Source organism: Chelonia mydas, chromosome 12 (assembly GCF_015237465.2).
Source record: "Chelonia mydas isolate rCheMyd1 chromosome 12, rCheMyd1.pri.v2, whole genome shotgun sequence".
Classification (NCBI taxonomy): Eukaryota; Metazoa; Chordata; order Testudines; family Cheloniidae; genus Chelonia; species Chelonia mydas.
This window is the reverse complement of record NC_051252.2, coordinates 23,012,052-23,035,073: the sequence shown is the minus strand read 5'-3', so window position 1 is coordinate 23,035,073 and position 23,022 is coordinate 23,012,052. Positions and strand designations below refer to the sequence as shown.

The 23,022-nt window shown below is 45.1% G+C and overlaps 1 protein-coding gene across 1 annotated transcript in view; it reads left to right on the top strand.

The window, feature by feature from the left end:
- Nucleotides 1-23,022, top strand: part of SLC7A10 (solute carrier family 7 member 10) — an 80,391-nt gene that overhangs the window by 36,294 nt on the left and 21,075 nt on the right. Inside the window, exon 2 of the mRNA XM_037878137.1 lies at nucleotides 18,278-18,482. Coding sequence (XP_037734065.1) covers nucleotides 18,278-18,482 — 205 coding nt within the window. The remainder of the gene's footprint in view (nucleotides 1-18,277; nucleotides 18,483-23,022) is intronic.

Here is a 23,022-nt window from a genome sequence, read left to right as displayed (position 1 = left end):
ACAAATACTGCATAACTTACAGTAGAACATTCAAAATGTGAACACGAATTTATCCTTAGTTTTGGGGCATTCCCTACTTGGTCCATCAATGATATCCATCAAGCAAGAATATATTTGATCTTTTGTAAGGAACAGGTAATTGTCCCGTCTCAATTAGTCCCTTGCCTGTTGCAAGGCAGATCCACAGTGTATGTAATAGTTGCTTTGTTTTCATCAGCCCACTCAGAGTTCTGTGTCATCAGCAAATTTACGTGGTTTACAGTTGGTCTGTCCATTTAAAGTTGTTTATATGGTTTACTGACAGGTCTGAACTCAGATCTCTATAGAAAACTCTCTGACCATTGATTACAGCTCCTCTTACCTGTACTATCCATTTTCTATCATAGAACCTATTCTTAGTCCAGCACTATGTCTCCCTACATATCTGTATATATACTTTGCAGTTTAAGGGAAAATCAGTCATAGACTATTTCTTTAAGAGTAAGGAAAGATTGCTGTATGCACTACCTTTCAGGATGTTGGTCCCAATTCAGCGTTGCTGTGAGGAAGCACAGCTCCATTGACTTCAACCTGGCCTCCAGGAAAACAGCAGGCAAAAAGCAAACTTACTTTTGTCCTATATTCTGTACCAACTGATTTCAATTTTGTGTTCTCTTTGTGGCAGGACCAGTGCTGATCCCAATCCTAAAGGCTTCTGCAACATAAATAGCAGCATACATGCTGTCCTCCTGTGTTTTCTTTCCAGAACACTTCTGTAGATCCTCCCTTATTCTGAGCAACAGGTTCTTAAATGGTTTTCTTAATGTATTTGGAGTGTCTATATTCATAACAGAAGTATTCCAAAGTACTACCCGTTCTGAAAGTGTTGTGTTCCTCTCAATGCTTCCTGTCCATTCTCTCTCTCTACTTTCATAATGACTATTTTAAATAATAACAGCCCTAGTGTCATCTCACTTAGGCGCCACCATTTACTCCAGGTCTGTATTTGTTAAAGCATTTGTTAAAAAACTTAATAAAATCTGACACAATTTCCTGCATTATGGGCTATTTTCTCGCTCTCATATCATTTGATGCTCATCTCAGTCAATCACTGGCAACAGCAGCAATGCCGCCAACTCTCACAATTTTATCTTGAGTCTTGCAATATGATATTTTTCTTAAAGTCTCTGTTCCTGGAGTCAATATTACAGATAAGAATCTCAGCTTTTATTTTAAAAAATAAAAGTATGTTTCATGGTTTCAGAGAAAATCTTGAAAATATGAACCCTAAAGGCTCAAAAACCAAAAGACAAGTAAAAAGAACCTGAAATGTATTATTTTAAAAATCTCATGGGGGGGAGGGGTAGGGCTGACTCATGATTTTTGAGTGATTGAACTTAGCAGTAATGAATATGAAAGGGAGTGGTTCCCATATCCAAGAACAGTGAAAAAAGGAGGAAATAGCTAAAAAACCAAACAGTTACATGTTTTCTCCTTTCCAGTACAGTTACACATCTTGGAATCATTGTGTGCAGGAGCTTGAAGACACCAGAGGTTTAATTAATTTGGGTGACTAGAAATTCTGAGTAGATCACCCAAGGTCTCACGGACTTTGGCAGTGCTACAGGGGTCATATTTTCGCACGACTGAACGGCTCTTGAACAATTTATGGGTCAATTTCTCTAAGTTACTCGGAACAACAAGCCTTTTCATTAACATCAAGCACATATGGCTACTAGGTTTCTTTCTCCCACCCCTTTTCAAATAATATAGTTATTGTGGATAAGGCAAAAAAAAGTATAGACTTTGTAAAAGAGACATTGGACAGCTCTGAACTTAATTTCCCAAATGAGTAGACCAGAAACAGATCTGTACTTTTACAGGATCCCTTTTCAAGTTTCATGTGTGCCACATAAGTGGTTTTTCGAGAGATGCTTCTGTCTTGTAGAAAACTTGGATAAACATTTAACTTGCAGAATTGCTACATTTTACTTTGTGTTCCTCTTCCATAATATTTTTACTAGTTGCAAAAAAAGAGCATCATTCTTTCTTAAAAAGTCCATCTGCTCCTGTTGCTTATTTCCCACTTGAAGTTATAATCCTGTTTTTGACCTCATCATTGATTGCAGCTGAAATGCTGATCATGTCACAAGGAGATGATTATGATTTCAGTGGGGAGCCAAACTGCAGGATCTGAAGCCTCTAGAAACAAATACCTATATTTCCCTCTCTTTACATAATGCAGAAGGGCTTTAATCATTTGGAGGAGGTTCAGAAAGACTTCTTACTGAAGCTAATGAAAGTATAAGGAATGCAGAATTGGGTCCTAAATATTTTGTCTAAGATAAAAGGAATCTAGTGATTAGGGTACTAGGGACTCAGGAGACCTGGGTTCAATTCCATCTTCCATCACAGACATTGTGTGTGACTTTGTGCAAGTCAGTCATCACTACAAAAAAGGTATGTTCTTAACTCAAGTTAGGTAACTCAAGAGTACACTTTTTTATAGTGAAGACAAGGCCCTAACATGTGCAAGATGGGAATAATAGCACTTCCTTACCTCACAAGGGGTATTGTGAGGATAAATGCATGAGATGCTTAGATTCTGCTATAATTGGGGCCAAGACAGATATATGTCAGATACTTCTAAGTTAATTAGGAGAACATCTTGTTTTTATACATTTATTAAAGAGCATATAAATCTTCACGCAAACTATAAAAGCAATATTAATTTTAGAAAAACTAAATTAAAAGCACAGGGCCTAATCCTGCTTCCACTGCAGTCTCTGGCAAATGTCAATGGTAGCAGGATCAGACTCGCACACTGCACACATTGAAATTGTCATTTGTGTTCTCACATTATGCATAATACTAAATATTACAAGTGGTTAGACATACTTTCTTTGCCATGGATGCTACAGTACTAGAGTGTGTGTATTAGCCTATACAGAATAATTATACAAAAATAATGTATTGTAGTTCTACTATCATAATTTTCTCTCTGGGATGCTAGTCTATTCCTTACAGAGTGTACATATGTCTTCCCATAATATCAATCAGATAACACAAAAAGTCCCTTTGCCATTGCATGCTTCACTTACAAATTTCACTTCTTTGAATGTACACATTTTCATTCATGTATTTCACATATGCAAACAAAACAATGGGTAACATTTTGCTCTCAGGAACACTGGTGTGTATCCAAGGTCATTCCAATATCTTACATATGTTGCTCCAGATTTGCTGCAATGTAACAGCAGAATTTGGCCTAAGGCCAGATAAACATTATTATAAAAATATTTATTTTACTTTGCTGTACAGTAGAATCTCAGAGTTACGAACACCTCAGGAATGGAGGTTGTTCATAACTCTGAAATGTTCATAACTCTGAACAAGACATTATGCTTGTTTACAACTAAACATTGACTTAATACAGCTTTGAAACTTTACTGTGCAGAAGAAAAATGCTGCTTTTAAACATCTTTCTTTAAATGAAATAAGCTCAGAAACAGTTTCCATACCTTGTCAAATCTTTTTTTTAAACTTTCCCTTTATTTTTTAGTAGTTTGCATTTAACACAGTACTGTACTGTATTTACTTTTTTTTGTCTCTGCTGCTGCCTGACTGCATACTTATGGTTCCAAAGGAGATGTGTGGTTGACCTAGGGTGACCAGGCAGCAAGTGTGAAAAATCGAGACATAGGGTGGGGGGTAATAGGCGCCTATTCTCTTTGAAAACTTGTGGCTATCGGGAGGGGTCCCGGATGATTGGAAAAAGACAAATATAGACCTAGACAAATTAGAGGATTGGGCCAAAAGAAATCTGATGAGGTTCAACAAGGACAAGTACAGAGTCCTGTACTTAGGATGGAAGTATCCCATGCACTGCTACTGGCTGGGGACCGACTAGCTAAGTGGCAGTTCTGCAGAAAAGGACCTGGGGATAACAGAGGAAGAGAAGCTGGGTATGAGTCAACAGTGTGTCCTTGTTGCCAAGAAGGCTAACAGCATATCGGGCTGCATTAGTAGGAACATTGCCAGCAGATTGAGGGAAGTGATTATTCCCCTCTGTTCGGCACTGGTGAGGCCATATCTGGAGTATTGCGTCCAGTTTTGGGCCTCCCACTACAGAAAGGATGTGGACAAATTGGAGACAGTCCAGTGGAGGGCAACAAAAAAGATTAAGGGGCTGGGATACATGACTTACGAGAAGAGGCTGAGGAAACTGGGCTTATTTAGTCTGCAGAAGAGAAGAGTGAGGGGGGATTTGATAGCGGCCTTCAACTACCTGAAGGGGGGTTCCAAAGAGGATGGAGTAGGCTGTTTCAGTGGTGGCAGGTGACACAATGAAGTGAGCTGTAGCTCACGAAAGCTTATGCTCAAATAAATTTGTTAGTCTCTAAGGTGCCACAAGTACTCCTTTTCTTTTTGCGGATACAGACTAACATGGCTGCTACTCTGAAACAGAACAAAAAGCAGTGGGTCTTAAGTTGTAGCGGGAGAGGTCTAGGTTGGATATTAGGAAAGACTATTTCACTGGGAGGGTGATGAAGCACTCAAATGGGTTACCTAAGGAGGTGGTGGAATCTCCATCCTTAGAGGTTTTTAAGGCCCAGCTTGACAAAGCCCTGGTTGGGATGATTTAGTTGGGGTTGGTCCTGCTTTGAGCAGGCAGTTGGACTAGATGACCTCCTGAGGTCTCTTCCAACCCTAATCTTCTATGATTCTATATAAGACAAAGCCCCAGATATCGGGACTGTCCCTATAAAATCGGGGTATCTGGTCATGCTAGGTTAACCGGTCAGCTCATGAGTCTGAGATTCTACTGTACTAGATCTGGACTGTTGGGTTACACTCTTGTGCCAGTAGGTGGAGACTAAATCTAATTTATTTGACTGGCTCACACTCTTTTCTTGACACACTTCACCTGCCCAGTTTTTTCCATTGCTGCTACTGGAACAATTTAGATTGGCCTTTATCTGTCCTCGGCTCTTTGTAGATGGATGATTGTGTTCACAGAGTATCTGAAATCACAAGTTTGTGTAGGATATACCTTATTACAGTGAAAATGCGTAACACCAATCCTGCCCAAATACCCATCTTGTGGAAATACATCACTATGTACTGGGCTCTATCCATGGGAATTTTGGCTGCACAGGAAGTGTAAGATTGGATCCTTTTACTTTAGGTCCAGTTTTCTGTGGCCACCAGTCACTGATTTGTTGGAATTGATCATACAGCCTCCTTCACTAGCCTACTCAGAAACCATTCTCACCATCTTTCCCAGCAAATTGAGCCTGGATAGTCATGAAAAGGTTTTCAAGCATTTGTGTATGTACCTGTAATGCAGCTAGCCAGTGCTCAACCCTCTCCGGGGCGGCGGAGAGCCACACCGGCTCACTACACACAGATAATGGTCGGGGAAATTAGTCCGGCCACAGGAGTCTCCCTCAGCAGCCCTTGCAGCAACTGAAACAAGCACCGTAAGCCCGGGCCCTAGGTCAGGGCGGGGCAACAATAAATCAGGTGCTCAGACCCTCCGGCAGGGGCTGAGCAGGAACAAACAGTATATAGAAATAGGCCCAGGCCCTGGGTCAGGGCAGGGCAAGTAAGTCAGTAGCTCCGGCCCTCAGGCAGGTCCTGAGCAAACAGTTCAATAGTAGCAGGCCCAGGCCCTCGATCAGGGCGGGGCAACCAAGTCAATAGCTCAGGCCCTCAGGCAGGGGCTAAGCAAATAGTTCTATGTTAGCAGGCCCAGGCCTCTAAAGGACCTGGGAGAGGGGGAGATTGCCACCCACGAGTTGGGTGGCAGGGGGGACGCAGGCCTTCCCACTCCACTGCGTCCCGGCCCGGGGCCCTAGCAGCGGCAGAAGACCCGCTGCGGGGTCAGTGGGGATCCTGGCCGCAACACACTGACGTGGGCTCTGGCAGCGTTACAGCCAGACTAGGGTCAGCTGTCCCCGGGCTACTTCCTAATCCCCCCTCTTGGGGTACCTGGGTCCAGGCAATGTCCTCCGGGACATCCAGCACCATTGGTTCCTCCAGGTAGCGGGCACAGGGCAGGTCCGGCAACTCCTCTGGGTAGCGGACGCAGGGCAGGTCCGGCAACTCCTGGCATGCACCGTGGGGGTTTCCCAGTCGCGGGCCAGGCTGGAGGCAACTGGTCTCCCCGGCGGCTGGGCCCTCAGTGAACTCTGAGGGCGAGCTTTTATACTTCCGGGTTGCCGCCTGACCCTCTGAGGAGTGGGCTCAGAGCTCCCTGTCTCCACCCATTCTGGCACCCGGATGGGCTCATCCCTCTCCGAGGTGGCGGGGAGCCACACCGCCTCACTACACACACACACACACCCCCACCCACCCACCCCCCCAAGTCTGGCTCCTGCTCGTCGGGGCCAGGCACTTCCATCCCTCCTAGGCAACAGGAAGTCTGCATTTGCATGAAGAAAAGGAGTACTTGTGGCACCTTGGAGACTAACCAATTTATTTGAGCATAAGCTTTCGTGAGCTACAGCTCACTTCATCGGGATGGTGAAAGCATAGGGCTGTAAGACCAGATACCACCGCAGTAATCTATCGTTGTTATTTTTCATCCTCGTTAACCATTGGAGGGGAGCATGATCCGTGACTAGCGTAAACAGCGCCCCCAGGAGGTAGAACCGTAAGGCATCACAGGCCCACTTCACAGCGAGTGCTTCCTTCTCGAGTACAGTGTAGTTCTTGCAGGGGAATAATTTTCGGCTAAGGTAAAGGACCGGGTGGTCATTTCCATCAATGTCCTGGGATAGGATGGCCCCGAGCCCCACCTCCGTGGCATCCGTGTGGAGGATGAACCCCCGGTCAAAGTCCAGACTGTATAGGACTGGCTCCTGGCAGAGACATGTCTGGAGTGTCCAGAAGGCGTTTTCACAGTCTTGGGACCACTGCACCCGTTGGGGACTGTCCTTCTCAAAAGTCCTGTTAAGGGGGCTGCGATGGAAGCAAACCCTGGAATGAACCACCGATAGTAGCCAGCGAGCCCCAGGAACTGTTGTACTTGGCGTTTTGTAGTGGGTGGTGGGCAGGCTGCCAGGGTTTGAACTTTCCCCATGAGGGGTTTCATTCATCCTCCCCCTATGGTGTAGCCGAGGTACGTGGCCTCCTGCTACCCGATGCAACACTTTTTTGGGTTGGCTGTCAGTCCCACCTGTCGCAGGGATCTCAGGACCACTGCTACGCATTCCAGGTGGTCCTCCCAGTGGCGGCTGTATATCACGACATCATCCAAATAGGCCACCATATAGGCTTGATGTGGTCACAACAGGCGATCCATCAATTGCTGGAACGTCGTGGGGGCCCCGTGGATGGTTCACCGGCGATGGGCCGGGTGGTGGTGCTCCACAACGGCACAGCCTCCGGGAACCGGGTGGCATAGTCAACGATGACTAAGACATACTGGAACCCTGAAGCACTTTTCGGGAGCGGGCCCACCAGGTCCATGGCCACTCGCTTGAATGGAATCTCCTCTATGGGCATGGGAACTAGAGGGGCCCTGGGTACTCGCGGAGGAGTGGCTAACTGGCACTCCGGGCAGGAGCTACAATAGTTCCTCACCTCCTGATGAACACCGGGCCAGAAGAACCATGTCAAAATCCGGGCGAGGGTCTTTTCATGGCCTGAGTGCCCGGCAGCGGGGATGTCATACGAGAGCTTCATCACGGCCCGTCGGTGACACCGCGGTACTAGCAGCTGCGTTCATGGTTCCTTCATGCGGGGGTTGCTGTCAATCCAGTAAAGATGGTCCCGGCGTAGCTTGAAGTGGGGCCACTGGATTGCACGCTGGGGGTCAACCATGGTCCCATCGACCACCGCTAGCTGTTCAAAGGCCCGGCTCAGGGTGGGGTCGGCTTTTTGGTGCCGGCAAAAATCGGTATGAAGTTGGGGTTCAACAGAGGGCCCCGGCAGGAGGCCGTCTGTTTCCTCGGTCCCTCCCTCGGGTTCTGGGGTCCCATCCTCCTCCTCCGGTAGGGCCTCGAGACACTCTCCTTCCACCGCCAGGGCAGAGTGGAGGATCTCCTCAAAAGCGGGCCAATCCCGCCCCAGGATCACCAGGTATGCAAGTCGAGGGGCCAGGCCGACAACAATTTGTTGGGTGACCCCAGCCACTGTCAATGGGATCCAGGCACTGGGGTAGGGCCGCACATCACCGTGGATGCATTGCAGCCGAATTGTTCCCAAGTTGGGGTCAGCCCGGGGTCCCCAAGCCTGGAGAATCAGTGTCTGCCTGTAGCCAGAGTCTATCAAGGCCTGGGTGGGATGGTCCCCGACAACTACCGGAACCGTGATCTTGGAAGCCTGTGGTAGCCGGGCCCTGGTTTCCCCCGCACATTCATGGCCGAAGCTGCAGTCCATTTCCGTGCAGGCCCACTGCAAATGTCCATATTTCCCACATAGAAAGCAGGGCCCGAGTTCAGGGCGACCGCCCCGGATGGGGGCTCCCGGTGGGCTCCTGGGTGCACTCCGACTGGCCCCTGGAACATTCAGCACAGTGGTTGCAGACCCTTGTCGAGTGGGGAGTTTGGGGCGTCTGGCCTGAGGCCCTGAGTGAGCCTCTTGCCCCCGGGGATGGTTCTGCCACTCGGTCGGGGTGCCCCCTTTCCTTTCGGCATTAGGATGCTCTGGCCCAGGGGGGTGGGCTCAGATGGCAGGCCCCACTGGCACTTCGGCCATGAGAAAGTCTTCCATCAGCGTGACGGCGGCTGCTAGCGACGCTGGCCGATGGCGGAGCACCCAGGCCCGTCCTCGGGCTGGGAGGATGTGCACAAACTGTTCTAGAATGACTTGTTCCGTGACCTCCTCTGCCATCCTGCTCTCTAGCTGTAGCTTACACGTTTGCTTCAGGGCCTGGGCCATCAGCCGGGGTCGGGTGCCTGTGGGATATGTCTGACTTTGGAACCGCTGCCAAAAGGTGTCTGGGCTGACATCCAAGGCATCCAGGATCGCTGCTTTTACCTGGGTATAATCTCTTGCCTCATCCGTAGCCAGCCCCTGGTATGCCATGTGGGCCGTCCCAGTCAAGTATGGGGCCAAAAGAGTGGCCCGTTGGTCAGGGGCCCACCCAGCAACCAGCTGTCACCAGTTCAGAAGTCACCAAGAAAGCCTCGGGGTCATCGTCAGGTCCCATCTTGGTTAGCTGGACCGGCGCAGTGGTGCCCGATGACCCAGCCGCGTCTCCCGGCTGCAGCTCCGTGGGGTGCGGTAATGCTGTCACTAACTGCTGCAGCTGGGCTCCTAGCTGCTGAATGTCCTGCTGCTGCTGGAGCTGAGCCGTATGCTGCTGCTGCTGGAGCTGGGTGGCGGCCTGCTGTCGCTCCTGGGTCTCAGTCAGGAGCTTAATTAGTTGATCCATCTCCATGGCTCTCTCGGGGTGGCTCTCCCCGTCAGACCTCTTCTCACAGGGGCTGAGGGATTGTGCCTGCTTTCTCCACGTGTAATGCGGCTAGCCAATGCTCGACCCTCTCTGGGGCAGCGGGGAGCCGCACCACCCCACTACAGTACCACACATCATTCTGCACCATTGCTTCTGCAGTTTCTTTATAAACTATGATCAATGCCTCAACACACTTCAGAGTCAAGTGGTGTCTAAGGATCAGAGTGGCAGCTCCTTAGAACAGAACTCCAGCCATGGCAATGAAAGAACAGAAAGCTCTCGCAGCAGGCCTCCGATCTGCAGCAAGACATTGCAAGAAGAAAGGTGGAACTCATATGTTCACAGGAGAGAATACCATAGAGAACATGAAAGCAAAAAGTGAATTTAGTGCACATGAGCTGGTAGAACTGAAGCAAAGTATCCATAATATAGGTACATTAATAGAATGGCAATACAGATCTCCCCATACTGCCCTGCCAATGTACCTCTTGCTATGGAAGGGCCACATCTGTAGGGGAGTTCACAGAACAGGCAGATTTTAAGCTATTTACACTCTCTGCTGACTTAAGGCTGGTTTTGAACTAGTGATGTGTAGATAAAGGCTCTGCTCGATTACCAAATCTCAGTATTGTCAACTGTCATGACTGTATCATGACTTTAGCAATTTGTGTGTTTTTTTAACCTGTCTCATTAAAACATGATGAAAGGCACCAACTCATGAATTCTCCTTTATTCAAAGTGGCCACCATCTGCTATTACTGTCACTGGGGCTAAAGTCGGCAAGATGGCTGCCATTAGTCTATCTGAATGTGGAAGTGAGGCTGCCTTTAATAAAGTCAGCTGCTGTCTCCCACTGTTTTCAATTACATTGAAGCCAAGCCCCCAGGCAGAATGGCTGCTGTCCTAGTTCAGTGGGGTAGACCGGACACAGGGACCGTGCGGAGACACTGTGAAAGGTGAAGGGGAAGAGTGAGGGGGAGCAGGAGGCAGATTTAGGGTTGCAGGGAATGTCGGGGCAGGAAGGAGGCTGAGGGGGGTACACAGGATAGTGATTGAATGGGAGATGGAGGAGATTGGATGGCAGCACCATAGTCTGCAGGTAGTGGTGGGTAGGGGTAGTCCCCTCCAGGCAACCTGTGGAAGACAGTGTTGCCAAACTTACACAAATTAATTGCAAGTCATGTGATTTTGGTGCCTGCAGGATGAGCTGTCACGATGAGAGAAGCATTACCGATTCCCCAGTTTTCATGGCTCAGTATGTGAGTGAAGCTTCATGGAAGAGCCTCGGGACTAAGAACATAGACCTGCCCTGCTTTCATGTATGGCCCTATATCAGGGAGACAGTCCTGGGGCAGCAGGAGGTAGGAGAGGGGGAAACCAGAGAAGTGGTGCTGCTGGGACCCAGTCAGAGGAGAAGCATCAGGGCAGTGAGAGGTAGAGAATTCTTGCTGCTGGGTCAAGACAGAAATAGGAAATAGAGGGAGTTCCCCTATCTAGGAATGAGGAGGGGGTAAAGTGACATCTTCATCTGAGCAGCCAGGAGAGGCATACATTTCTGTGACTTTTCAAAGACTGAAATTCTCATCCACATTGGCAGAGGAATAGAAGGAATCATAAAGTCGAAAAAGACTAAAAACCACATGAATTCGTTCTCATTATGTCCCACAGCTATCTGTCCTCCAAGAAATTGTCATGTTCCCCACTGATTCGGTTTTTCTTACGCCACTGCAAATACTGGAGGATCATGCATCTTGTGCATGCAACACTTATGGCAATAGTGCAGATCTGTGCAGGCTACATGCTTCTGTCAGAAATGGCAGACAGCAAGGAGGGTCGCCCAGGTTCATGGGATTTTGAAAAAAGTTACAAAAATTATGGGATATAGATGACATTATGGAATGGAGAGAGTTGCACACTTGAAAGTTGACCGTTTGTTCCCAGTCACCCCTGCACAACACATTTCTGCCCAGTGATACATTGCCAAGACTTCCCAAAAGACAGTGCACTGAACAGTGCAAGTTGTACACTGGGATACCTACCCATGGTGCACCGCACCGTGCATTAACACAAGCACTCCCAGTAAGCACACACAGTGCTGACGCAAGGAGCCAGATATGCACATGCATAAGCAATACACTAACTGTGACGGCTTTATGCCAACATAACTTGTGTTGACCAAAGTTTGTAGCGTGGACCTGGCCTCAGTCACCTACCCCTGTGTCAGTGAAGCTTCCCCTCCTTTCTTTGGATGTCTGTTATACTCTCAGGTTACTTTGATACATAGGTGTGAATAGCCTGCCTTGCCATACCAGCCACACAACCCTTTTTTCCCCTGTCAAAACAGGCGATAATGGAGTTTACTCCATTTCTGCACCTGGTCATACACTTCTCTCTGGCACAATACCCATTGTATTTTTGGCATTTTCCTGAAATTAGCCATTTCTATGCATTCAGTCTTATTGTTCCAATTTTTTCTTATGTAATCTGCAGCACTCAAAAGGAATGCACTGGACCTGTCAGCACATCACTTGTTTAGAAGGCAGTTTATTTGCATAGCTGTTCTTGTTCCAGTTTGACTCATCAGGTTCCCTCAGACTAGTTTAGCATTCCACCCAGGGTGACTGTCTTCCCTTGAGAAGGTTATTTTGAATGTTAATTAGATTTTCACTGTCCTGATCTCAAGTGTCAGCCAGAAAGCTGCTCTGCCACAAACTTAATATTAACCAGATTTCTACCATATTTTTCAATCATTCTAGCCTATGTCCAATAGGAATTCTTTTTGTGTGTGATTCTATCCAGCACTCAGTCATTTCAAAATGGTGATGAAAATTCTATTTTGAATGTTTCTATATTTTTGTGTGATCAATATTTATTTAACTCTATAAACAGTTTAAATTAATCATTTTAAGATACAGCAGCACTTTGTTTGCTTTTTGGGGGTGGGGGAGGGATCATTTGATTTTAAAAGATGTAATTCAGTTTTATAATCCACTGAAATTAGTACTAGGCTGTAAATCCAAAGGGAAATCTTAAACAGCACTCTGTAATCAATCTTTAATCTGTTTCTTTGCACACACGCACATACACACAGAGTTCCTTCCTGAATACAAATAGGATCAAATTGAGTCTGCTCCTGCCTTGGATTTTGCCACTTTTTAATGAGATACCATGAGATTACCTCATCCTGATATTGTACATTCTAATGCATCCTTAGGGGATAGTGTCACTTATGTGTAGGTGCAATTAATCACCAATGTAAAGCAACCTAGTAGTTTTTACTACAAAAAATGGTGTCACCCAGGGGAAAATATTTAAGAAGAGATTCAATGTTGTTACAAGATAGAAGTCAGGCAACTGCAGAAGTTACTCACTGAGTTCCTATACCAACACACTAGCAAAATCTGCTCTTTTGTGTGTGATTCTGGTTCCACAGCAGATTTAACCCTACTTTAACTGGGTTGCCAACTCCCATGATTTTATCAAAAATCTCATGATATTTAGTGTTTTTCTAAAAGCCATGGTTCCTGGAGACAAAGTTATTACTCGGGAATCTCAGCTTTCTTTTAAAGAAAAAAGTAAGTTTCTGAACTGCGTGTTGGCCCATTTTTTATTTTATTTGTGTGTGGGTGTGTGAGAGAGAGAGACCCTTCCCCATCCAGTATCACACAGCTAATAATAAAGTCCATATCACATCAACCCACATTTTACACACCAGTGTGAATTGCAGGGATATATAAAATGCCATCTCAGCTGAACCCACATGACACCAAAATGAAGGTTTTGAGGCTTAGCCTTTTGACGTGGTTGAGCTGCAGGCTTGGAAATGCTTTACTTCTTTAAACAAAGTAACAATACAGAAGCTCTGTCCTATGTGAGCAAACACATTAGCAGGGCTGGTAAAATACTCCCACTTTCTAAATTCATTGTTATGATGCCCAAGCCACCCAGCTCCGAACAATAATAAAAACCACCTTCATTCCATTGTCCTTATGTAAAGTATGTTGTTCTGAGGATGCATCTTGATGAGTTGTCTGTTATGTTGATGTGGAACTGTTTTTTGTTTTGTTTCACGGATTTACCATGACAACGCACTATAGCAACTCTGTGTGCTAACAGCTCTATCTGTGGCCTGACATCTGGGGGGGAGTAGGCTGTTTGATGTATGAGGAGCGAGGAACTTTCTAGACTCTGCAGCAGAAAGCCCTACTTCAGCACAACTGTGTCCACAACTGTGGGACACCCCTCCAGCAACAAATACTAGCAGAGATGACCTGTACCTGCCGATAGTGGGGAGGGGAGGGCGCAGAGTGAGGGCAGTGGCTTCAGCAGATGTTACTGAATGTGCTTAATACAAGCCAAGCAGCACCTCTGGAGGGGACATGTGACCCCGAGCGCTGCCCCCACGCATCGCCTCTGAACACCAGGGCCATCCACTGGAGAAATAGTGACTCTTTGTCTTGCTGTGAAATACCAAGCTAGTCATCAGTCCCCCCCACTCCCCACCAAGTGGACCATTCTGTACCTTGCAGCCTTCTCATACCTCCTATTAGAGAGCTGCTTCCTTCCATGCATAAGAACTGCTATACTGGGTGAGACCAGCATCCTGTTTCTAACAAAAAGAAAAGGAGTACTTGTGGCACCTTAGAGACTAACCAATTTATTTGAGCATAAGCTTTCGTGAGCTACAGCTCACTTCATCGGATGCATAAAAGTGGAAAAATGCAGTGAGGATGTTTTTATACACACAGACCATGAAAAAATGGGTGTTTATCACTTCAAAAGGTTTTCTCTCCCCCCACCCCACTCTCCTGCTGGTAATAGCTTATCTAAAGTGATCACTCTCCTTACAATGTGTATGATAATCAAGGTGGGCATTTCCAGCACAAATCCAGGGTTTAACAAGAACGTCTGTGGAACTGGGGGGGGGGACAAAGAAACATAAACCAATCGGAGAACACTTCAATCTCTCTGGTCACGCGATTACAGACATGAAAGTTGCGATATTACAACAGAAAAACTTCAAAACCAGACTCCAGCGAGAGACTGCTGAATTGGAATTCATTTGCAAATTGGATACAATTAATTTAGGCTTGAATAGAGACTGGGAGTGGCTAAGTCATTATGCAAGGTAACCTATTTCCCCTTGTCCTCCCCCCCCCACTCCTCAGATGTTCTTGTTAAACCCTGGATTTGTGCTGGAAATGCCCACCTTGATTATCATACACATTGTAAGGAGAGTGATCACTTTAGATAAGCTGTTACCAGCAGGAGAGTGGGGTGGGGGGAGAGAAAACCTTTTGAAGTGATAAACACCGATTTTTTCATGATCTATGTGTATAAAAACATCCTCACTGCATTTTTCCACTTTTATGCATCCGATGAAGTGAGCTGTAGCTCACGAAAGCTTATGCGCAAATAAATTGGTTAGTCTCTAAGGTGCCACAAGTACTCCTTTTCTTTTTGCGAATACAGACTAACATGGCTGCTACTCTGAAACCTGTTTCTAACAGTTGCCAGTACCAGAGCTTCAGGGGGAATGTTCAGAACAGGGCAGTTGGAGTGATCCACCTATGGCTTCTGGCAGTCAGAGGTCTAGGGTCACCCTTACCGTGGGATTGCATCCCTGACATCTTGGCTAATAGCCATTGGTGGACCTATCCTCCATGAACTTACACAGTTCTTTTTTGGATCCAGTTATACTTTTGGTTATCACAACATCCCATGGCAATGAGTTCCACAGGTTAATTGTGCATTGTGTGAAAAAGTATTTCCTCTTGTTTGTATTAAGCCTGCTGTGTATTAATTTCATTGGGTGACCCCTGGTTTTTGTATTGTGGGAAAGAGCAAATAACACTTTTCTCTTCACTTTTTCCTTGCCATTTATGATTTTATAGACCTCTATTATATCCCTGTTTAGCTGTTTTTTTTCTAAGCTGAACAGTTTTGTAGTCTCTGCTCATGTGGACATCTTTCCATACCCTTAATCTTCTTTGTTGCCCTTCTCTGAACCATGTCCAGTTCCACTGTATCCTTTTTGAAATGGGGTGCTGAGAACTAGACACAGTATTCAAGGCATGGGCATACCATGGATTAATATAGCAGTGTTATGATATTTTCTCTTTTACTTTCTATCCTATTCCTAATAGTTCCTAACATTCTGTTAGCCTTTTTTACTGCTGATGCGCATTGACCTGAAGTTTTCAGAGAACTATCCACAGTGACACACTGAAAGAATTTTATAGATTGGTAAGGCATAACTTCCCTTTACAAAAGTCATGTTGATTCTTACCCAACAGAGCAAATGTATCTATGTGTCTGATCATTCTGTTCCTTACTACAGTTTCTACCAATTTGCCCAGTACTGAAGTTCGACTCACCGTCCTGTAATTGCCAATATCAACTCTGGAACCCTTTTTCAAAATCAGCATTGCATTAGCTACTTTTCAGTCATCTGGTACAGAGGCATGTTTCAGCGATAGGGTACATACTACAATTAGTAGTTCTGCAATTTCATATTTGAGTTCCTTCAGAACTCTTGGCTGAATACCCTCTGGTCCTGGTGACTTATTACTGTTAATGTAAGCAATAATGTACTGTATTAACGTAAGCAATTTGTTCTAAAACCTCCTCTATTGACACATCAGTGTAGGATAATACTTCAAATTTGTCACCCAAAAAGACTAGCTCTGATGTGGATATCTCCCCCACATCCTCTGCAGTGAAGATCGATGCAAAGAAAAGTCTGTGTTAATTCTACCTAAAAAAATTTGAGATAAGAGTTAAGGCAATGCATGCTAGCATGATTTGAAGAATGGGAAGTGTGCATTGGGTGTGGTTATATGTTAGAAGTGAAAGGATGTTTGTTGTGCAGAAGGTGAGAAAGAATGAATCTGATGCGATGACATGTGGGTGGACAGGCATATGAAGTGTGGTTGGTCTAGATGTCAATGCTGATTAACTGCTGATATCCAGGATTTTTAGTGATTGCATTGATAGGAAATGCACTTCAACAACTGTAGCTCAAAGTTAGCCAACTTTGTGTGTGTATGCATGTACACAGAGGAGAAAAGTCTCTTTATAGAATATTATTGCAGGAGTTTCCCTATTCTCTTCATAGAAGTTTTGATATTGGAAAAAAATATGTACTTGAGCCTGCCAGGATAAGGATGTTGCACTGAAAACCCCAAGTCTAATAGGGGTGTCCTGGTAGGGGTCTCCTGTTAGGGCTCACCCCTGAGACTGATCTGTGTGGACTTGCTCCTGCACTCGAGGAAGACAATGGCAGAATTTCCATTGAGTTCAGTGAGAGTAGACAGGCTCCATGGGAAAGAAAAATGCTGCAACAATCGAGTGTTCACTTTGTAATTTTAGCGTTACTTCAGCTCATATATCAATCATTAGTACTACAAAGTTCACGTTGTCCTATATATTGTTCACACAATATTATTTATCCCTTAAGAATCCATGGACACTGAGCACATGTTAGAAATATCAAGACTTTAATGGACTTCAGCGTTTTTAAGGATTTTGTTCAAGTACAAGCTATAACATGGGTTTAACTTCATTTGTTCCTTTGGCCAGAGCCCCAAATGACAGCCTCTGATTGGTCACCACACTGTAGCTAAACCATGTATTATTTAGACCAGGGGTGGGCAAACTTGCCACATCGGGGAATAGAAATTGTATGGCGGGCCATGAATGCTCACAAAATTGGGGTTGGGGTGTGGGCTCTTGTTGTGGGTGCGGGCTCTGGGGTGGGGCTGGAGATGAAGAGTTTGGGGTGTAGGAGGGTGCTCTGGGCTGGGATCAAGGGGTTTGGAGGGCAGGAGGGGGATCAGGGCTGGGGCAGAGGCTCGGGATGTGGGCACAGGCTCAGGGTGCAGGCTCTGAGTGGCGCTTACCTCAAGTGGCTCCCGGAAGCAGTGGCATGTCCCTTCTCCAGCTCCTACGCAGAGGCGTGGCCAGGCAGCTCTGCACACTACCCCGTCCACCGGCACAACCCCTGCAGCTCCCATTCGAGTGCCGGAGGGGGCCATTGGAGCACCTAGGAGCCAAAGTGGGGCCATGCCCAGCTTCTGTGTGAGCCGTATGATGCGGCCTGACCCAGCGCCCCAGCTGGGACACTGGAGTAGGGCCGAGCCACGTGCTGCGACCCTCGACCCAGTGCCCCAGCCAGAGCAGGGCCAAGCCGCTGATGCAGCCCTCGACCCAGCACCAGAGTAGGTCCGAGCCAGAGGTGCAGCCCCCAACCCAGCGCCCCAGCCGGAGCTGGGCCGAGCCAGGTGGTGTGGCCCCTGACCCAGCACCCCAGCCAGAGCAGGGCCGAGCCAGGTGGTGTGGCCCCTGACCCAGCGCCCCAGCCAGAGCGGGGCCAAGCCAGGTGGTGCGCCCCCCCCCCCCCCCGACCCAGTGCCCCAGCCAGAGTGGGGCTGAGCTGGGTGGAGCTCAAGGGCCGGCTTAAAATGGCTCACGGGCAGGATCCCGCCCGCAGACCGTAGTTTGCCCACCCCTGATTTAGACTCTGATCCATATTGTAGGTGGACCTTATATTACTTAGACTCCTCTTAGAAGGAGATGAAATATTCTTCTTTGTGAATAAAATCCTGAACCCTTTAATTATAATAGTTGGGGACAGTGCAGGTGAGGGGGAACAATTTTACAAACTGTTTAAATGTGTATAATTGCAGTGCTTTAGTAAAAACACGTTTACCAGCTTCCCACAAACTACTTCAGCAGACCTAATGCTCTCCATTTTACTTGATTTTTGCTAAGTTGCAACATTTTCCTTAAGGTTTACGCAAACATAAATGCAATCAAACCTTGGAAGAGCAATGAGAGACCTTGCATCTATCTCCTTCCTCTAACACCCCACCGATCTTTTGTTTATTCCAGGTAACATTATTGGTTCTGGAATCTTTATTTCACCAAAAGGAGTTCTGGAACACTCTGGGTCAGTGGGACTAGCTCTTGTTGTTTGGGTGATTGGAGGAGGGATTGCTGTCCTTGGATCTCTATGTTATGCTGAGCTAGGAGTTGCTATCCCGAAATCAGGAGGGGATTATTCCTATGTCACCGAGATTTTTGGTGGGTTAGCTGGGTAAGTATTGCATCCATTTAATCCTTCATCTTTTATTATGTTTATGAGGTGCTTTGAAAACATCTATATTAAATATTTAGTGGAAAAAGTCAATTTTTCCTTGTGCTGAAGTTGCAATTGAAGTGTCTGTTTGTCTATAAGAAACTTTATTAAGTGATTCTGACCATTTTCAAAGAATACTATCCTGTACCTATGTCTACCTTTTGGTTATTTTAGTTCAGCTTGGTGAACGAAACTCTCTGGCTAACCTCAGCCAACTGAATAAAACTGATGTTGTGAAAGTACAGTGTTGCAAACTATACCATCTGGTATTTACTCACTCTCTCTCTCTCTCTCTCTCATAGATATACATATAGATATAACCACTGAAGATAAGTCTGAATGAATACCCTGAATCTGAGCAGCCTCAGACATGGGGAAATTTGAACTGGAGCTAGACTTCATAGTCCAAGCCCATCCCCAATTAGCAGAGTAAGAGACAACATACTCCTACTTCTGTGATGTGATTTCACCTCCCCACAATAGGATATGGTAAATCACTTACAGGCCAAATTAAAATTTTTCTAGAGAAGCACTTCAGGATTTTGGTCCTTAGCTTGCACCACTGTGGTTCATATTATAGAAGTGTACAGATCACTTCACCATGATATTGTGAAAAATTTGTAGAAGGGAAGATATGAGAATTCACACCATGTGTGTCCCTAAACAACTGCGAGAGGAATATAGTGATAAAGGGAGAGAGGAGGAGGAAGAAAAAATAAGTTTATACTGCATATTAAATGTAAGTTTAAAAAAAGCTGTTCTTGGTCTGTATTCACATCTCTATTTTAGATGCTTCTACATCTTCTGGATTCCTTGGCGATTTTATAATCAAAATGGGTGTTTTATGTGTTACTGTTTTATATATGAAGAGTAAACACACTCTGTGCAAACTTAAATGACAAAATGAATGGGGGTGGGTATTGACTTTTTTTAGTATTAAACAAAAATATTCTCTCATTTTAGCTCACTGTTGTGCTCAGGACAGTGAGGCCTATGCCCATAATACAAGCAGGCACTGCAAAACATTCCCTGTGGACTATAGCTTTGCTCATGCTTGTCAGATTACAGTCTTGTTTTGCCACACTTCCACCAATTTGTTTCTGTGTACAAAAACAACGAGGAGTCCGTTGGCACTGTAAAGACAGATTTATTTGGGCATAAGATTTCTTGGGTAAAAAACCCACTTCTTGCCCAGATAAATCTGGTAGTCTTTAAAGTGCCACCGGACTCCTCATTGTTTTTGTGGATACAGACTAACACTGCTACCCCCTGATACTTTCTGTGTACAGACAGCTACTGCAAATGTAAAGGTAACTTTCAGATACTGACCACAGGGTTCAGGCCACTAAATAAATTTCTGTGAGAACCTAGGTTCCTGAGATGAACCATCACTTTATTAACATCCCTCAGTACGTATTAGCCACTTATGTGACACACTTTGCATATAGCACCAAAGAATTCAGGACTGAAGATATTAAACAACCAGGCTACCTAATCTCTTAAGAACTAAGTGGCTCGTTGTGCCCTTGTGGGAATAATTCAAAATAAGGAACGGAGAATGTAAATTTTAACTAGCAGAGTTTACTTTGAATTCTTCCATTCGAGAATAGAAAGTAAGATGGCTCCATGTATGCGGCATTGTTTTTCCATAGCGGGGGAAAGGTATTCTTCACTTGCGTTCGCTACCTCATGGCAAAATCCTAGTGAAGGCAAAGCAGTTTGTTGTTTTCACATGAAATACTAGGTCAAGCAATTTAAAGACTATGGTTTACCTTAAAGAAAACTACAAACTGTTTTGTCTTCAACTAGAATTTCACCTCGAGTTAGCCAGCTGAAGTTACTATCATATCTTTTTTCTAGCGAACACAGAGCCAAACCGGCTGAGCTCAGGGATTCTGTTACAGGAACACAATGTCCACACAAGGACCACTTGCTTCCACATTGCCACCTGCTTCCCATGGATAGCAATGTTGCTGCCAGGGACATATTGCTGCCAGGGACAAGTTGCCAGCAGTTTTTGTAATCATGGCTGCTCCTTGAAATGAGGGGGAAAGCGTAAAACATTACAGACAATGCCACTTGCTATGATATGAATGTTTCATATAAGGGAACCCAGAAAGTCAGTATTCACCACCACAATATCAATGAATTTTAGTAAGCGAAAAAAGAGAGTAAGAGAAAAACCCTAATCAAAAACTGGAGAATAAAACCTGTTTTAGTTCCTAATCAAAGTGGCAGCAGCTTTCTTCTTTAGGTCTGCACTAGCCTGGCAATGTCAAGAGAAGTATAATCTTATCTACTGATGAAAAATAATGCTCCAATTCTCTATCTCCAAAATGACTTTATTTGTGCTCCTGAGAAAACCAAAGGATGTCATAAGAGTATGACATAGGGTTGAGGAGTCTTCAGGCACCTTTTCTGGCTAAGTGATAGTTGAGGAAGTGGGGAAGGAAAAGAACACACAAGGGGACTAACTAAATCTCAGACCCCAGATTGTGTTTGGGATTTAGTGGAAGCCGGTGGAGGTGATGATGTCATGTGGGTCCTTTTCTTTGGCCAACTCTGGTCAGGATATCTCTCAGGATCAGACCCAGTAGTGTCACTGTGGATCCCAGGAGCTGCCGGGGTGGCAGCCATAATGGTGAAGCCCTTTGTGGTCTCCCATCTTTCAGGCATCCAGCATTGTGGTTGCTAATTTCCCACAAAAGTCTCTTTTTGAGGACCCCAGGAGGGAGTGGTGGGTGGAATAGTCCAGCCCCTGATTATTTTGTCCACCAATTAGGCCTAATTTCCTACACACCAATTTTAGTCCATTGATTTCTAGTCCCACTTTTCTTTCTTTTACTAGGCATGATTTTAACAATCGTTGAGTTATTTCACTAGGACTTTTTGTTTAGACTAATTTGGTCTTTGTCTCCCTTTTACACCTTTCCCATCAACATTTGTTGTGATAAGTTATTTAACACTTTATAAACTTGTATTCACTTTCCCAATGTTAGGCTCAATAGGCCTCAATTATCACTACAGAAATCTGCTCACTGAGATGGTGGTTAATCTGAGAGGGCAACCTGGTCAGTAGAAAAGTGGGGTGCCAACAGGGAATCCTGGTCAGGCCAGTGGGAGCTACTTAAAAGCCAGGGAGGAATAGAAAAGCAGAAGGAAGCTGGCATGGGAAGGGCCAAATAGGAGTAAGGAACATTGAAGGTGGATAGGGATAGAGAAACAGTGGTAGGATAGTACTGGGAATATGGTGGGTGATACTGGGGGGCAGAAAGGGAGAGAGATTGGTTTTGTGAAGGGAATGAGCATCTGCATGGGACAAGGGAAGAAGCAGCTGCAGGAAAGGATATAGACAAGAAAATGGGAGCAGCCTCCTATGTGCTACCCTTTATGGTATGACCCTGTGCCTGCACAACCTGGGAGTACGGTAGGAAGATGAGAAAGGTGTGCAGGACTGTGCATCCAGGGTGTGATTCTTTGCTACAGCAAATTATCAAGGACAAACTAACCAAAATGATGAATTTCTAAAGCCAAGCTGATTGAGATCCAGCTCTTTGGGGAACTTTACAAATATGTTTTTGGGAATTATGTCCTAAGGGAGTGGAGCACTCAACTCCCATTAATTTTAATGAGAACTGGGCTTCCAAATCCCTTAGGCATCTTTAAAAATCTTGCCTATAACCCTGCTGTCCTTTTCCTCAGTAATCACACAAAACCTACAGTGTAGCAGTGTCCCTTTGCACATGCAGTTTGGATTAGCTTTTCCCTTTGTCATATTTTTGCATGATGTACATTTCCAAGGAGGAGTTACGCTCACTCACTCTCTCTCTCTCATTTTTTAAGTAAAAAGAAAAGGAGTTGGATGGTATAGCACTAGCTTGAATCTTATGCCAATGAGCCTAATTTTTCCTTTTTTTCCTATTATTTTTATGATATACTTTTTAAATAGCATTTGAATATGATCACACTAACTGCAGTATTTTTGTCACATCCTGTATTGCCAAAGCAGTATAACTGGGTGCAGTGCATTTGCATACATACGGATTTTCATATGTATACAGGTCATAAAAAGAACATTACCCAAAATAGTAAATAATAGGCTTCATATGTATGCCTGTGGCATTTAACCAACAAGTTCAGGTTCATAAAACTTACTAATGCATTTCTGATAAATATAATCTTTCTTCTCTATGCTCAGTAAGAACAATGTAACTAAAGGTAAGCTTTTTTTATCAGATCATTATTGACCATATCAAGTACTTAATATAAATCAATAAATATTACGTCCCGCATAGAGACCTAAGCCAAGGCTTTAATAAATGTTACCTCCAACTTTAAACAAAACTTGCCTTAAATGAACTTATAAGAAGTTAAATGTTTTCATTTATTACAAAGCCTCAAGATTCTGAAAGCAAAAATTCAACCTGCATTTGAGACAATGCTAGGAATAATTAGAATGGTTGATAATTTTGCAGAGATTTTTTGTCCTTATGGGACT